We start from the raw sequence: 18,011 nt of genomic DNA on the forward strand, positions 1-18,011 counted from the left end.
TCCGTCCTCTCTCTCTGTCGTGGTTAGAGTGGATTGTTCAGAGTGACATTTATTCATATCGTTATGGATAGGTGTTTTGGCGGTTGTCGTTCTTCGCGTTCAATGATACCGAATTCCTAGCTGCAGACTAGTAATTAATATCAAAGACGTGTTCTTATTCTGTCAGTATCGATAGTCTAAGAGTTTAACCACGTGGGATGGTTAAAAGATTCAGCAGTCTGGTCTCAAACCTTGGCCCTCTCGTTATCGAGGTAAGCTGGTCTGCAACCTTTGTCCTCTCGTGATTGAGAGAAACATGGTCTGGTGATAGAAAACCAGAGTGGGGGTTTTATTCGGAAGGGCAGAAAAGGGCCTGTCCCAGGATGCCCGACCATAACTGTGCTCATGGGCGGTCCTCTGATTTAGTTAAACTCAAAAGGGAATTGGAGTTTCCTTCATTAAACAGTCCAAAATCACATTACACAATTTTACAAACAGTATCATCCTCACTCATTCATCTTATACAACAATTAGATGTAAACCTCATATCTGAGGCTATTATATAAACAGCGTTATGGTAATGTGGCTGCACCGTCTCTCATGAGTTTTACAAACTTGTACCAAACGGACCAGTTCGTAGCTGGATTCTTCACCGATCTTTTATACCTTCTCCGGAACATAAATGTTGTTCGGACCTCAAGTTCTGCGAGGTGGAAGAAATTCCTTTGATCTCTATGAAACTTCACTCTGTCTCTATACTGTGGCCATGAGGAGATCCTCTCCTCAGGAATTTACGATCTCTCTCTGACCACAGGCAGCCTGTGGTCAGGAGGCAGGTAGAGGGGGATGGGGCTTGCTGTACCCAAAGAGGGCAACGTCATGACAAGACTTACACACATATCATTCAGTATAATGGTGACCATCCGATTATTGAGTACATTTCCCTGCAGAGAACAGGAAGAGTAGATTCAATTGGTCTTCTATTCCTCTTCAGGATCAGGACTGTGTTCCAAATGGCACCCTATGTCGTGAACTACTTTAAACCAGGGCCCATAAGGTGTCATTTGGGACGCAACCCAGGAAAGTCTTTGGAAAGACTTCACCTTTTGGAAATACTCCCTCTCCCACATTGACTCTGGACAGAACCCATTCGGATCCATCCTGCACTTCTTGGCTTGTTTGATGACAGAGGATAGAATAACTTGCCATGTTCATGTCCAGAACAGTGTCTCCGCTAAGAGGCCATCACCATTAATATCACTCCACCCACTCATTCCCGTCTCCCCTGGCACAGTGAAGGGCTGGCTAGTTCTGGCTACCTCAATGCTCTCTCACACACTGTCTGCTGAGGGGTTATGGTCTAGGTCTACCAGAGTTAGTTCTCATCAGTTCAAATAGACAGCCACCCCTGGCCTGGTATTTGTGGTGGGATGTAGAGAGAGAAAAGAGAAGAGAGAGAACGAACATTTAGAAGAATAGGAGAGGTGGATGAGAGCAGAGAGATTATGGTAAGGGGGGAATATGTCTGATACCTCCCAGCCCAGAAGTCAATGAACTCCTCTTCAGAGAAGCCCTAAGAGGCTTAGACCCGCCTGAGGCCAGGAGCTGTTTGTTTAACATCTGCGTGGCTGCAGCACTAAGCTTAAGCACAGTAATGTTTTACCTCTACACATGCAGCATCATTAAGCTACTCCGGTGTTTCCGTAGTTGGATTGCCCCCAAACCAGGCCCTCTGGCATCAAAATTGACTGTGTATGTCCCCAAGCTGGTTGACTGATCTCACCACCATAATCACATCCTAGCACTGATCTCTCAGCTGATTGGCTAGATCAGGCATGCCGGGAGAGATTGACATTGGTCACTGACTCCGGGCATGGTGGTGGGGTATCTGTCTTAAATGTAGAATGCTACGGACAACAAAACTGACTGTTCATACTGCCTTTGTGTCTTCCATAAGAAATTCTAATAAATATATATTTCAACGTATAATGAAATATATATTTATTTAATATCTCCCAAATAAACACACACGAGTGCGACAATATTATTTTGTAATGACGTTTTATTCATGGTGAATGGCAGTGTTACATTTTAAGCCTTTGTTTGGATGGCTTTATGGTACAAGTGAGGTGAGGTTGTTCTTCAGAGGCACAAGTGGAAAGGTTGAAGGGTTGATAGGACAGAGTTACCTGGAAGGGTGTGACAGGGCTAGCAGTCTGATCACAGTGGGGGGCAGGGCTAGCAGTCTGATCACAGTGGGGGGCAGGGCTAGCAGTCTGATCACAGTGGGGGGCAGGGCTAGCAGTCTGATCACAGTGGGGGGCAGGGCTAGCAGTCTGATCACAGTGGGGGGCAGGGCTAGCAGTCTGATCACAGTGGGGGGCAGGGCTAGCAGTCTGATCACAGTGGGGGCAGGGCTAGCAGTCTGATCACAGTGGGGGGCAGGGCTAGCAGTCTGATCACAGTGGGGGGCAGGGCTAGCAGTCTGATCACAGTGGGGGGCAGGGCTAGCAGTCTGATCACAGTGGGGGGCAGGGCCAGCAGTCTGATCACAGTGGGGGGCAGGGCCAGCAGTCTGATCACAGTGGGGGGCAGGGCTAGCAGTCTGATCACAGTGGGGGGCAGGGCCAGCAGTCTGATCACAGTGGGGGGCAGGGCCAGCAGTCTGATCACAGTGGGGGGCAGGGCTAGCAGTCTGATCACAGTGGGGGGCAGGGCCAGCAGTCTGATCACAGTGGGGGGCAGGGCCAGCAGTCTGATCACAGTGGGGGGCAGGGCTAGCAGTCTGATCACAGTGGGGGGCAGGGCTAGCAGTCTGATCACAGTGGGGGGCAGGGCTAGCAGTCTGATCACAGTGGGGGGCAGGGCTAGCAGTCTGATCACAGTGGGGGGCAGGGCCAGCAGTCTGATCACAGTGGGGGGCAGGGCCAGCAGTCTGATCACAGTGGGGGTCAGGGCTAGCAGTCTGATCACAGTGGGGGGCAGGGCTAGCAGTCTACGTGATCACAGTGGGGGGCAGGGCCAGCAGTCTACGTGATCACAGTGGGGGGCAGGGCCAGCAGTCTACGTGATCACAGTGGGGGGCAGGGCCAGCAGTCTACGTGATCACAGTGGGGGGCAGGGCCAGCAGTCTGATCACAGTGGGGGGCAGGGCCAGCAGTCTGATCACAGTGGGGGGCAGGGCTAGCAGTCTGATCACAGTGGGGGGCAGGGCCAGCAGTCTACGTGATCACAGTGGGGGGCAGGGCTAGCAGTCTGATCACAGTGGGGGGCAGGGCTAGCAGTCTGATCACAGTGGGGGGCAGGGCCAGCAGTCTGATCACAGTGGGGGGCAGGGCCAGCAGTCTGATCACAGTGGGGGGCAGGGCTAGCAGTCTGATCACAGTGGGGGGCAGGGCTAGCAGTCTGATCACAGTGGGGGGCAGGGCTAGCAGTCTGATCACAGTGGGGGGCAGGGCCAGCAGTCTGATCACAGTGGGGGGCAGGGCTAGCAGTCTGATCACAGTGGGGGGCAGGGCTAGCAGTCTGATCACAGTGGGGGGCAGGGCTAGCAGTCTGATCACAGTGGGGGGCAGGGCTAGCAGTCTGATCACAGTGGGGGGCAGGGCTAGCAGTCTGATCACAGTGGGGGGCAGGGCTAGCAGTCTGATCACAGTGGGGGGCAGGGCTAGCAGTCTGATCACAGTGGGGGGCAGGGCCAGCAGTCTGATCACAGTGGGGGGCAGGGCCAGCAGTCTGATCACAGTGGGGGGCAGGGCCAGCAGTCTGATCACAGTGGGGGTCAGGGCTAGCAGTCTACGTGATCACAGTGGGGGGCAGGGCTAGCAGTCTACGTGATCACAGTGGGGGGCAGGGCCAGCAGTCTACGTGATCACAGTGGGGGGCAGGGCCAGCAGTCTACGTGATCACAGTGGGGGGCAGGGCCAGCAGTCTATGTGATCACAGTGGGGGGCAGGGCCAGCAGTCTGATCACAGTGGGGGGCAGGGCTAGCAGTCTGATCACAGTGGGGGGCAGGGCTAGCAGTCTGATCACAGTGGGGGGCAGGGCTAGCAGTCTGATCACAGTGGGGGGCAGGGCCAGCAGTCTGATCACAGTGGGGGGCAGGGCCAGCAGTCTGATCACAGTGGGGGGCAGGGCTAGCAGTCTGATCACAGTGGGGGGCAGGGCTAGCAGTCTGATCACAGTGGGGGGCAGGGCTAGCAGTCTGATCACAGTGGGGGGCAGGGCTAGCAGTCTGATCACAGTGGGGGGCAGGGCTAGCAGTCTGATCACAGTGGGGGGCAGGGCTAGCAGTCTACGTGATCACAGTGGGGGGCAGGGCTAGCAGTCTGATCACAGTGGGGGGCAGGGCTAGCAGTCTGATCACAGTGGGGGGCAGGGCTAGCAGTCTGATCACAGTGGGGGGCAGGGCCAGCAGTCTGATCACAGTGGGGGGCAGGGCCAGCAGTCTGATCACAGTGGGGGGCAGGGCTAGCAGTCTGATCACAGTGGGGGGCAGGGCCAGCAGTCTGATCACAGTGGGGGGCAGGGCCAGCAGTCTACGTGATCACAGTGGGGGGCAGGGCTAGCAGTCTGATCACAGTGGGGGGCAGGGCCAGCAGTCTACGTGATCACAGTGGGGGGCAGGGCCAGCAGTCTACGTGATCACAGTGGGGGGCAGGGCCAGCAGTCTATGTGATCACAGTGGGGGGCAGGGCCAGCAGTCTACGTGATCACAGTGGGGGGCAGGGCCAGCAGTCTACGTGATCACAGTGGGGGCAGGGCCAGCAGTCTATGTGATCACAGTGGGGGGCAGGGCTAGCAGTCTTTGTGATCACAGTGGGGGGCAGGGCTAGCAGTCTACGTGATCACAGTGGGGGGCAGGGCTAGCAGTCTATGTGATCACAGTGGGGGGCAGGGCCCGCAGTCTATGTGATCACAGTGGGGGGCAGGGCCCGCAGTGCTAGTAGTCTGATCACAGTGGGGGGCAGGGCTAGCAGTCTGATCACAGTGGGGGGCAGGGCTAGCAGTCTACGTGATCACAGTGGGGGGCAGGGCTAGCAGTCTGATCACAGTGGGGGTCAGGGCCAGCAGTCTACGTGATCACAGTGGGGGGCAGGGCCAGCAGTCTACGTGATCACAGTGGGGGGCAGGGCTAGCAGTCTACGTGATCACAGTGGGGGGCAGGGCCAGCAGTCTACGTGATCACAGTGGGGGGCAGGGCCAGCAGTCTACGTGATCACAGTGGGGGGCAGGGCCAGCAGTCTACGTGATCACAGTGGGGGGCAGGGCCAGCAGTCTACGTGATCACAGTGGGGGGCAGGGCCAGCAGTCTACGTGATCACAGTGGGGGGCAGGGCTAGCAGTCTACGTGATCACAGTGGGGGGCAGGGCTAGCAGTCTATGTGATCACAGTGGGGGGCAGGGCCCGCAGTCTATGTGATCACAGTGGGGGGCAGGGCCCGCAGTCTATGTGATCACAGTGGGGGGCAGGGCCCGCAGTCTACGTGATCACAGTGGGCCCGGTGCGGCCGGTCTTCTCATGGAGCCCAGAGATCTTCAGCGCAATCTCCACCAGAGGTTTCAGCATGACCTGAGGAAGCCAAACAGTCAACATTACACTCCAGTCTCACTCGGTCATAGCCTCTTCCTATAACCTCACTGACTTCTATGTTACAGTTACAGACTGAACACATAAGTCCAACTAGCCCTGGAACAAGCCAAGCTGAGCCGCTACCATAATGCTTTCACCTATCCAATCTTTTTAGATTGGTAAGCAATAGAAATGGTCCTAAATGAAGCCGTGCCATAGAGGGCCTCCTTATCCAAAATTATTATCAGGGAGTTAGTTTTTTTCCACCATTCTGTCAGTTTGTCTTTCTCTCTCCATCATTCTGTCTCTCCTGCCCAGACCACTTACAATGATTTTATGAAGTGTCAACTCTGTGCTTTCGAACGTATTTTTCCCCATGGCCTGATATCAACCATGACTCAACTCTTAGCCAAACATTCCTTCTCCTTCAAGTCAACTAAGAATTCTGAAAGGCACTGTTGTTGGACCTGACGACCCAAAATAAGCTGGCTGCCAGGCTTGTGTGTGTGTGGGGGGGGGGGTGGAAATACTTAATCTTCCATTGAATTGTCATGACAAGTACAAGAGCTCCCCCACTGTGCCTCTAAAATGACCCTGTCACATCCAATCAGAGAAGAGCCCTGATGCTCCTCAGCCCCCAGGTCTCACCTGTGCGTCGCCGTAGATTTTGGCGGGGTCCTTCTCATAGCTGTCTATGTAGAGCCTGACGGTCGCACCGGCGCTGCCTGTCCCACTGAGACGAAAGATGATCCTGGAGCCGTCGGAGAAGACGATCCTCAGACCCTGAGCGACACAGAGAGATTACTAAGGAGGAACTCAATATACTGGGAGTATGGAGCAGAACTAATAATTATATGTGCCTCTAGTGATGCTTCGAGTCTATATTTGTGTAACGGATGTGAAATGGCTAGCTAGTTAGCGGGTACGCGCTAGTAGCATTTCAATCAGTTACGTCACTTGCTCTGAAACCAATATGTAGTGTTGCCCCTTGCTCTGCAAGGGCCGCGGCTTTTGTGGAGCGATGGGTAACGACGCTTCGTGGGTGTCAGTTGTTGATGTGTGCAGAGGGTCCCTGGTTCGCGCCCGTGTCGGGGCGAGGGGACGTACTAAAGTTATACTGTTACATTGATGCTGTTGACCCGGATCACTGGTTGCTGCGGAAAAGGAGGAGGTTGAAAGGGGGGTGAGTGTAACGGATGTGAAATGGCTAGCTAGTTAGCGGGTACGCGCTAGTAGCATTTCAATCAGTTACGTCACTTGCTCTGAAACCAATATGTAGTGTTGCCCCTTGCTCTGCAAGGGCCGCGGCTTTTGTGGAGCGATGGGTAACGACGCTTCGTGGGTGTCAGTTGTTGATGTGTGCAGAAGGTCCCTGGTTCGCGCCCGTGTCGGGGCGAGGGGACGTACTAAAGTTATACTGTTACATTTGCAGGAAATGTGTTGGTAATCTATCAACATTCTATGAACTATTAATATCACATTAATAATATTGTCATAACTATCCATCACTCTTTATCATGAACATGTACTGACAGAATTATATCCACCACACCCATGTCCCATGCTGGGATGCCTCTCTAGATGCCTTTTTGGTCCCGTCTCTCACCTGGTTCTTGGAGACGCTGCCGTCCACAGGGTCGGTGTAGGCAAAGTTGTCAGAGACAGCCACCTCGTAGCTCTTATCTCCCGATGAGAACTTCTGGCCCACAAAGGACTTGTCAAACATCTTAGCCTCAAGCTCCTTGATCATGGTGTTGGCTTTGTCTGAGTCCACTTCTTCATAATCATACCTGGTGTAGACGGGACAGGGGTTAGGGTTACACCTGGTGTAGACGGGACGGTTACACCTGGTGTAGACGGAACGGGACGGTTACAGCTGGTGTAGACGGAACGGGACGGTTACAGCTGGTGTAGACGGGACAGGGGTTAGGGTTACACCTGGTGTAGACGGGACGGGACGGTTACAGCTGGTGTAGACGGGACGGGGGGGTTACAGCTGGTGTAGACGGGACGGGACGGTTACAGCTGGTGTAGACGGGACAGGGGTTAGGGTTACACCTGGTGTAGACGGGACGGGACGGTTACAGCTGGTGTAGACGGGACGGGACGGTTACACCTGGTGTAGACGGGACGGGACGGTTACACCTGGTGTAGACGGGACGGTTACAGCTGGTGTAGACGGAACGGTTACAGCTGGTGTAGACGGGACGGGACGGTTACACCTGGTGTAGACGGGACAGGGGTTAGGGTTACACCTGGTGTAGACAGGACGGGACGGTTACAGCTGGTGTAGACGGGACGGGGGGGTTACAGCTGGTGTAGACGGGACGGGACGGTTACAGCTGGTGTAGACGGGACGGGACGGTTACACCTGGTGTAGACGGGACAGGGGTTAGGGTTACACCTGGTGTAGACGGGACGGTTACAGCTGGTGTAGACGGGACGGGGGGGTTACAGCTGGTGTAGACGGGACGGGACGGTTACAGCTGGTGTAGACGGGACGGTTACACCTGGTGTAGACGGGACGGGGAGGGGTTACACCTGGTGTAGACGGGACGGGGAGGGGTTACACCTGGTGTAGACGGGACGGGGAGGGGTTACACCTGGTGTAGACGGGACGGGGGGGTTACACCTGGTGTAGACGGGACGGGGGGGTTACACCTGGTGTAGACGGGACGGGGGGGTTACACCTGGTGTAGACGGGACGGGGGGGTTACACCTGGTGTAGACGGGACGGGGGGGTTACACCTGGTATAGACGGGACGGGGGGGTTACACCTGGTGTAGACGGGACGGGGGGGTTACACCTGGTGTAGACGGGACGGGGGGGTTACACCTGGTGTAGACGGGACGGGGGGGGTTACACCTTGATGGCAGCATTCGAGCAAAACTGAAAGCGCGAACCAATGCTTTTAATCATGGCAAGGCGACCGGAAACATGACCGAATACAAACAGTGTAGCCATTCCCTCCGCAAGGCAATCAAACACGCTAAGCGTCAGTATAGAGACAAAGTAGAGTCGCAATTCAACGGCTCAGACACGAGACGTATGTGGCAGGGTCTATAGTCAATCACAGACTAAGAATACTGTTCATCGACTACAGCTCAGCATTTAACACCATAGTACCCTCCAAACTCATCATAAAGCTCAAGACCCTGGGTCTCGACCCCGCCCTGTGCAACTGGGTCCTGGACTTTGACGGGCTGCCCCTAGGTGGTGAGGGTAGGAAACAACATCTCCACCCTGCTGATCTTCAACACTGGGGCCCCACAAGGGTGCGTTCTCAGCCCTCTCCTGTACTCACTGTTCACCTGACTGCGTGGCCATGCACGCCTCCAACTCAATCCTCAAGTTTGCAGACGACACTACAGTGGTAGGCTTGATTACCAACAACGACGAGGCGGCCTACAGGGAGGAGGTGAAGGCCCTCGGAGTATGGTGTCAGGAAAATAACCTCACACTCAACGTCAACAAAACAAAGGAGATGATCGTGGACTTCAGGAAACAGCAGAGGGAACACCCCCCTATCCACATCGACGGGACAGTAGTGGAGAAGGTGGAAAGTTTTAAGTTCCTCGGCGTACACATCACGGACAAACTGAAATGGTCCACCCACACAGACAGCGTGGTGAAGAAGGCGCAGCAGCGCCTCTTCAACCTCAGGAGGCTGAAGAAATTTGGCTTGTCACCAAAAACCCTCAAACTTTTACAGATGCACAATCGAGAGCATCCTGTCGGGCTGTATCACCACCTGGTACGGCAACTGCTTCGCCCACAACCGTAAGGCTCTCCAGAGGGTAGTGAGGTCTGCACAACGCATCACCGGGGAAAAACTACCTGCCCTCCAGAACACCAACAGCACCCGATGTCACAGGAAGGCCAAAAAGATCATCAAGTACAACAACCACCCGAGCCACTGCCTGTTCACCCCGCTATCATCCAGAAGGCGAGGTCAGTACAGATGCATCAAAGCTGGGACCGAGAGACTGAAAAACAGCTTCTATCTCAAGGCCATCAGACTGTTAAACAGCCATCACTAACATTGAGTGCCAACATAGAGACTCAATCTCTAGCCACTTTAATAACTGGATGTAATAAATGTATCACTAGTCACTTAAACAATGCCACTTCATATAATGTTTACATACCCTACATTACTCATCTCATATGTATATACTGTACTCTATACCATCTACTGCATCTTGCCTATGCCGCACGACCATCACTCATCCAAATATTTACATGTACATATTCTAAATCATTCCTTTACACTTGTGTGTATAAGGTAGATGTTGTGACATTGTTAGATTACTTGTTAGATATTACTGCCCGGTCAGAACTAGAAGCACAAGCATTTTGCTACACTCGCATTAACATCTGCTAACCATGTGTATGTGACCAATAACATTTGATTTGATTGCACCACTTGAGGGCAGCAGAGTTCAACCACTAACCTGGTGAAGAAGTTCCTGCCAAATTTGTTCCAGTGGTCTTTCATGATCTCCTCCACACTCTGCTTCCTGTGGGCTAGGATGGACATCCAGGCCAGCACCGCCCACAAGCCGTCCTTCTCACGGATGTGATCAGAGCCTTTGGTAAACAATGAAGAGAGGAGGGGAAGGACGGTGGTGGTTAAGATATGTACAAACACGTCTTACCACAATGCCTTGCCCAACTGACTGGAACGAAGTAACACCACTGACTCTCTTTATCAAACTACTAGAGCTGATATACTGCATACAAAGCTACATTATGCTGTACAACTAGAATGCTGGTCTTTGGAAAAGAGAGCAATGCTCACTATGTAGGCTGGTAAGCTTAACAAAAATCATGCCATGTGGCTGGAGGCTGGTAATAACAAAGTTCATAACACAACTGACAATGTAAACAAATGTGTGTGTTGTTTTAGTGAGTGTCTACTGTCTTTAGTTCTGCCATGGCCCTGGTCAGCTAACGTTAAGATCCCGGTCCTCCTAACTCACCAGTGCCGAAGCTCTCCTCTCCGCACAGAGACAGCTTGCCAGCATCCATCAGGTTACCAAAGAACTTCCAGCCAGTAGGAGTCTCATACAGATTCATCTTCAAGGCTTTAGCCACACTGAGGGACAGCGATAGGATATTCAAATTAGCTATTTTGCTAACTCCGCCAGTTAAACATTAATGAGGAAACTGAATGCTGATTAATGTGCACTGTCCCAGTAAAATAAATGTCATAAATAAACATTAAAAAGGTACAATCAAGAAGAAGCTAGGAATGGACTGTGTGGAGTGGACGTTAGGCTCACTTGTCCAGAGCTCCGCTGGTGGGCATGCTGCGGGCCAGACCTTTGACCCCAGTCTTCTGGAAGTAGGGGATGCAAGTGATGTTGGCTGCAATGATGGCCACAGAGTCAGAGGGGTTGACAAAGAAGCCATGCTTTCCAAGGACCATGTTACGATCCTGAGGAGAGAAGAGGGCAGGATTCGAGAGCAGAGGGTAGGAGAGGAGAGCAGAGGAGAGTTCAGCATCTGAACAGACTGCAGGAGATATAAAGAGGTTTGGATTGTGGGATGATTCAAGGACTGGTACTATGGACACGGGTCATGCATGGAATAGCCTCGATTCCAAGCTACCTTCAGCCGAGTGATGAACGAGACCTGGAGCCTGAATTTGAACTATGCAAGGATGAGATGGGGCTGAAATCTTGAACTGGTTCCCCCGACTGTCAACTTACACCGTCACCATCAAAGGCGGCTCCGAGGTCGTACTCTCCTCCCTTCATGGCGTTGACCAGGTCAGAGGCGTAGGTCAGATTGGGGTCAGGGTGATGACCACCAAAGTCCTCCTTGGGGTCACAGTTGAAGGCACCGTCGGCGGCAGCACCCAACTCCTCACAGACGATCTTCTTCACGTAGGGTCCAACCACTGAAGGGGGTAAAGGTTATCATGAATAGAGGTGTGGCTGTACAGTGCATTGCGTGGCTGTACAGTGCATTGCGTGGCTGGACAGAGCATTGCGTGGATGGACAGAGCATTGCGTGGCTGTACAGACCATTGCGTGGATGGACAGAGCATTGCGTGGCTGTACAGTGCATTGCGTGGCTGTACAGTGCATTGCGTGGCTGTACAGTGCATTGCGTGGCTGTACAGTGCATTGCGTGGCTGGACAGAGCATTGCGTGGCTGTACAGAGCATTGCGTGGATGGACAGAGCATTGCGTGGCTGGACAGAGCATTGCGTGGCTGGACAGAGCATTGCGTGGCTGGACAGAGCATTGCGTGGCTGGACAGAGCATTGCGTGGCTGGACAGAGCATTGCGTGGATGGACAGAGCATTGCGTGGATGGACAGACCATTGCGTGGATGGACAGAGCATTGCGTGGCTGTACAGTGCATTGCGTGGCTGTACAGTGCATTGCGTGGCTGTACAGTGCATTGCGTGGCTGTACAGTGCATTGCGTGGCTGGACAGAGCATTGCGTGGCTGGACAGAGCATTGCGTGGCTGGACAGAGCATTGCGTGGCTGGACAGAGCATTGCGTGGATGGACAGAGCATTGCGTGGATGGACAGAGCATTGCGTGGATGGACAGAGCATTGCGTGGATGGACAGAGCATTGCGTGGATGGACAGAGCATTGCGTGGATGGACAGAGCATTGCGTGGCTGGACAGAGCATTGCGTGGCTGGACAGAGCATTGCGTGGATGGACAGAGCATTGCGTGGATGGACAGAGCATTGCGTGGCTGTACAGACCATTGCGTGGATGGACAGACCATTGCGTGGATGGACAGAGCGCATTGCGTGGCTGTACAGTGCATTGCGTGGCTGTACAGTGCATTGCGTGGCTGTACAGTGCATTGCGTGGCTGGACAGAGCATTGCGTGGCTGGACAGAGCATTGCGTGGCTGGACAGAGCATTGCGTGGCTGGACAGAGCATTGCGTGGATGGACAGAGCATTGCGTGGATGGACAGAGCATTGCGTGGATGGACAGAGCATTGCGTGGCTGGACAGACCATTGCGTGGCTGGACAGACCATTGCGTGGATGGACAGAGCATTGCGTGGATGGACAGAGCATTGCGTGGCTGTACAGTGCATTGCGTGGCTGGACAGAGCATTGCGTGGCTGGACAGAGCATTGCGTGGCTGGACAGAGCATTGCGTGGATGGACAGAGCATTGCGTGGATGGACAGAGCATTGCGTGGATGGACAGAGCATTGCGTGGATGGACAGAGCATTGCGTGGATGGACAGAGCATTGCGTGGATGGACAGAGCATTGCGTGGATGGACAGAGCATTGCGTGGATGGACAGAGCATTGCGTGGATGGACAGAGCATTGCGTGGATGGACAGAGCATTGCGTGGCTGGACAGAGCATTGCGTGGATGGACAGAGCATTGCGTGGATGGACAGAGCATTGCGTGGATGGACAGAGCATTGCGTGGATGGACAGAGCATTGCGTGGATGGACAGAGCATTGCGTGGATGGACAGAGCATTGCGTGGATGGACAGAGCATTGCGTGGATGGACAGAGCATTGCGTGGATGGATAGAGCATTGCGTGGATGGATAGAGCATTGCGTGTCTGCTGGGAAACTATCTGAACTGAAAACAGCATTGTTGAGAAATCAGACTATTGGACAATAAGTCACGCAGTACTGAAGACACAAACATTACTGAGAGCAGGAATCTAATTCATTACATTTTAGTCATTTAGCAGACGTTCTTATACAGAGTGACTTACAGGAACAATTAGGGTTAAGTGCCTTGCTCAAGGGCACAGACAGATTGTTCACCTAGTCAGCTCTGGGATTCGATTACTGGCCCAACGCTCGTAATCGTTAGGCTACCTACCACCTACCTTGTAGCTGATGCTATAGCACAAACATTTAGACAAGGCATTACAAGCACACAGATCATTGTCAATAGACAGAGTGGTATCATACAGCAGTCAGCTGAGCGGTTCAGTGATCTACAGTATATGTAGAGTACCTCCGTGCATGGCGTCCAGACGGACTTTAATGTGATTGGCTCCAGACACAAGCTGTTTTAGGGCATTGAAGTCGAAGATTCCCCTCAGCATCTCAGCGTAGGACTCCACAGAGTCCACGATCTCCACTGTAGAGGACAAACAGCAGTTAGGATAGATTAGATGTACTAACTATTATAAACTGGGTGGTTCGAGCCCTGAATGTTGATTGGCCGAAAGCCATGGTATATCAGACCGTACACCAGGTGTATGACAAAACATTGGTAACCAGTTTATAATAGCAAGAGGGCAACTCGGGGGTTTGTGGTATATGGCCAATATACCACGGCTAAGGGCTGTATACAGGAACTACGCATTGCGCCTAAGAACAGCACTTAGCTGTGGTATATTGGCCGTATACCACACCCCGTTGTGCCTTATTGCTTATGTAGCCTGTTTCTAGACTTAGGAGAAGACATACAACTAGAAGACATTCACATACTTTACTGATTGCAATAATACACCTGAATTTGAGTGCCTTGCCCAAAGATTTGTACCAGTGAGCTTCTCCCAGGTTTGGTCTCCAAGCTAACCCATCCCAGTCAGTTGAGAATAATTCCTGCCCATCCTGCTGTACCTGTCATGGGCTTGAATGTGTCCACCTCAAAGGTCTGCTTGCCGATCTTGGAGATGTCAACCTTGAGGTCGGGGCAGATGTGGTACTCTGTTAGGCTCTTGCTGATCTGGAATATTTTGTCTGTGATTCCCTCTGGCGCAGGACCTGGGGACAGACACATACAGTAAGGAGAGGAGGATAAGGAAGAGGCTAGAGAAATCTTATGTAAAACAGCCACGCTCCATCACTAGGCATCCTAAACTTTGTCATAAAATTACTGATTGGATTGTGTGCTCATTCTATCCTGAAACTTCCTCCATCGTCATTACAAAGGTAGGCTAAGTAAAGTAACTGTTACCCCATCTCTCACTTGCCTTTCTCCCCCTATGGCTCTCCCCTGAAAGCCTCTTTTTTCCCCTTCCTTGTCTCCCTCCTCTTCCCGATGTCTCCCTCTCCTGTCTCCATTTCCAGTCTCTCTCCTCCCTTCCCTGTTTATCCCCTTCATGTCTTCAACCTCTCCAATTCATCTCTCTCCTTCCCCTCCCTCTCCTCTCCCATCTCACCTCCGGAGGCGATGTTGTACTTGATGCCAAAGTCTCCTTTAGGGCCACCGGGGTTGTGGCTGGCCGTGAGGATGATTCCTCCCACGGCTTTGAGCTTGCGGATCACACAGGACACAGCAGGGGTGGACATGATGCCATTCTGACCAATGACCAGGTGGCCTATCTGCATGGAGACAGGATGTCATGTTTTATATTTTAAACTGTAAGTCCTATATATTACATTGACCTATTCAGTCGACACACGTAAGGATGAAAATAGAAGAGGAGTGTACAGATTCAACACAATTCACCATTGGTGAGGTCAGACTGCTATGTGGGCGCTAAACAAGCAACTGAGTGACATGGGAGAGTATGGAAAGTAAACGTCTAGGGCAGAGTTTTCCTAAACTCGGTCCTGGGGCCCCCCCTGGGTGCACGTTTTGTTTTTTGCCCTAGCACTAAACAGCTGTTTCAAATAACTAATAACTTTGAATCAGTTGTGTAGTGCCAGGGCAAAAACCATGAACATTGTGTTCAGCCAGGAGGTCAGTGTCGCTAGTGCTCATGTTGTGCCTAGGCTACGTGACAGCATACCACCACACCCCCCTTTCCTCTAAAGGTGCAGAGGGAATGAACAGAACCCGGCTGTGCCCCTGACAGTCTCCTTACGAAACAATCCCTCAATGTTGCACTTTTTCCAATTACTACAACCTTGCAGAGAACCACTGTCTTTGTTCGTAAACTAAACATGCATGGCATGGAAGAGTGCCCACTGACTGTTTAGGCTACATAATGGGAAAGGAATTGTGTAGTGTTTTTCATCAACGTGGGAAAGGGCACCATGCCATCTCCCCTCTGTGCACTTCATCAAAAGATCAGCGAGGTCAGTAAGCACAACTTTTATTTGGAAACTATCAGACCAGGGTTGAAATAACCTAAGGTAACAGGGCTTAAAAGAAACGCCAGAGCGGAGTTCCCACATCCGGTTTTCAGCGAGAAGGGTGCAATTGTGGCCCGCAATTCAGGGCGCTCCTGCATATGGGCCTTCCTGCATCTGCAGGTACCCCTCATTATACTTCTATTGGTCCATTTTTAAGCTAGGACTCCGGTACACAGACGGGAGGCGGGGAGGGCTCCAGTAAATTAGATGGAAGTAATGCACCATAACTTTGAATGCCAACTGCTGATAAACCCCACAGAAGAAGAAGAGGCGGGGGTGACAACAGAAGCTAGCAAGGACAACGGTAGACAGCGTTCTTCACCCACAGCCTGTCGGACAATGCATTCCCACAGTTCTGTTAATGGTAGGTGTTTGGCAGTCGGGAGTTAAGGACACTGTGCTAGCTAGCACTCTGGGGGTACACAGCAGGTGGGATAGGTAGCTAGCTAGCACACTGGTAGACAGTGCACTTCTCCCCCGCCTGTCAGGCACTGTTTTCCCTCAGTTCTGTTAACGAAGGCGAGGCCAGGGGCCCCCATCTAGCATTTAATAGCAACATTTGTAGAATTTATGGAAATTTGCTTTGCATCTGCTAAATGTTCTCTCAGCCTCATGGCAAACTGTGAATAAAAACATGAGACCAGCTATAAATCAGCAAAACAAATGCTCTACACCATGAAAAAAAAAAAAGTTACATTGCAGGAAATGAGCATTAAAATGGCAAGATTCTCTCAGCCTCATGACAAAATGTGTAGAATAGCATTATAAAACTGCACATTTTTCTCTGCACCATGGCAAAAATGTGTTGAAATGCAGTAAGTTAGCTAATTTCGTTTTTTTTGGTATCCTACAAAATTATTTAGGGTGGCGGGGCCCCAACTGTGGTAGTCCGGCACTGGCAATATGTTCAATTTCATTTTATTATAAAACGGAATTGCCATCTGTATCCAAAATAAAATAACGTATCGGCATTGGCAACTCTTTACTTTTTAATTCATGGTTACCTTTTTTTGTCCTGGAAAAACAATCCTTCATGCGTTTTCATTTCTGCACCTTTTATTATTATTTTAATAAGGGTCCCCCATCTAGCATTTAATAGCAACATTTGTAGAATTTATGGAAATTTGCTTTGCATCTGCTAAATGTTCTCTCAGCCTCATGGCAAACTGTGAATAAAAACATGAGACCAGCTATAAATCAGCAAAACAAATGCTCTACACCATGAAAAAAAAAAAAGTTACATTGCAGGAAATGAGCATTAAAATGGCAAGATTCTCTCAGCCTCATGACAAAATGTGTAGAATAGCATTATAAAACTGCACATTTTTCTCTGCACCATGGCAAAAATGTGTTGAAATGCAGTAAGTTAGCTAATTTCGTTTTTTTTGGTATCCTACAAAATTATTTAGGGTGGCGGGGCCCCAACTGTGGTAGTCCGGCACTGGCAATATGTTCAATTTCATTTTATTATAAAACGGAATTGCCATCTGTATCCAAAATAAAATAACGTATCGGCATTGGCAACAATGTATCCGCCAAACTTCAAAACTGATGAAGCGCTACAATGTACCACTGATTGGCGCTGTCAACACTGGGAGCTGTCAAAGACGCTAGACTAGCTGCTAATGGTATACATGTTTGGGGGTGAGGCCTAGGTTTCCGTCATGTTTTAGCCACTACAGGTGGATAAACATGGGATTATTACTGACCCCATTAGCAGCGGCGATCTGGATGATCAACTTAATGGCATCTTTCATGAAAAACCTTCCATCGCCTCCCACTACGAGCAGTCCAGGCTGACGCTCCGCTGGTTCGATGCAAGAGATAATGCTTTGAATGAAGTTCTCCGCATAGTGCTCATTCGTTTGAAAGACTGTCACCCTTTTCCTCAGTCCACTCGTGCCAGGCTTCTGGTCAGGATAAGGCTTGGTTTTGACTACTGTGATTTTCGTCATTTTCCACAAGTGATCCGCGTATTCGGTTGAGGCGAATGCACCGCACAGCTGCAACACGTACACACTCGCAAGTTCCCCCTTGGTTAGGTCCTTCCCACCTCTAGATTTAAACGGACAGTACTGGATTTTGTTTCAAGGCCTGGCGCATAAAATAAACAATATTCAAAAGAAGTCTGATGCCACAATGTATTTGTGCCTCAATCATGGCATCATGTCAACATTAGGAGCAAAATACAACTTTAAGATGCAGTATCTAATAGTTAGCCTAATTTCAGTTTGTGACAAAACAAGCAAGTATAGTGTAGAGAATCATTGTACCATCTAAATCGCTATTAAATATATTCTCTATAACCAATAATATTGTATTTTCAGCTTTTTGAAGCTTGTGTACAAAGCAAAAACCAAACATAAGAAATAACACACAGAACAGATTTACCACTTCTTAGACCTGCTTTCAA

The 18,011-nt window shown here is 51.1% G+C and overlaps 2 protein-coding genes across 2 annotated transcripts; one reads left to right on the forward strand and one right to left on the reverse strand.

The window, feature by feature from the left end:
* Nucleotides 1–2,094: 2,094 nt before the first annotated feature.
* LOC139540626 (mucin-22-like) lies at nucleotides 2,095–3,804 on the forward strand. Its single transcript, XM_071344437.1, has 3 exons — nucleotides 2,095–2,108; nucleotides 2,386–2,953; nucleotides 3,181–3,804. Exons 1-3 carry the CDS (start codon nucleotides 2,095–2,097, stop codon nucleotides 3,802–3,804), a joined length of 1,206 nt encoding a protein of 401 aa, XP_071200538.1.
* A 1,186-nt stretch (nucleotides 3,805–4,990) lies between these two features.
* Nucleotides 4,991–17,630, reverse strand: LOC139541522 (phosphoglucomutase-1-like). The gene is made up of 11 exons (XM_071346252.1): nucleotides 17,308–17,630; nucleotides 14,680–14,842; nucleotides 14,138–14,281; nucleotides 13,524–13,649; nucleotides 11,267–11,457; nucleotides 10,838–10,992; nucleotides 10,535–10,650; nucleotides 10,007–10,142; nucleotides 7,159–7,342; nucleotides 6,201–6,335; nucleotides 4,991–5,552 (listed from the first exon to the last, which is right to left on the reverse strand). The coding sequence occupies exons 1-11, from the start codon at nucleotides 17,551–17,553 to the stop codon at nucleotides 5,463–5,465; spliced, it is 1,686 nt and encodes a 561-aa protein (XP_071202353.1). The 5' UTR covers nucleotides 17,554–17,630; the 3' UTR covers nucleotides 4,991–5,462.
* Nucleotides 17,631–18,011: the final 381 nt, after the last annotated feature.

The sequence above is a fragment of the Salvelinus alpinus genome, chromosome 16 (assembly GCF_045679555.1).
Source record: "Salvelinus alpinus chromosome 16, SLU_Salpinus.1, whole genome shotgun sequence".
NCBI classification, from domain to species: domain Eukaryota; kingdom Metazoa; phylum Chordata; class Actinopteri; order Salmoniformes; family Salmonidae; genus Salvelinus; species Salvelinus alpinus.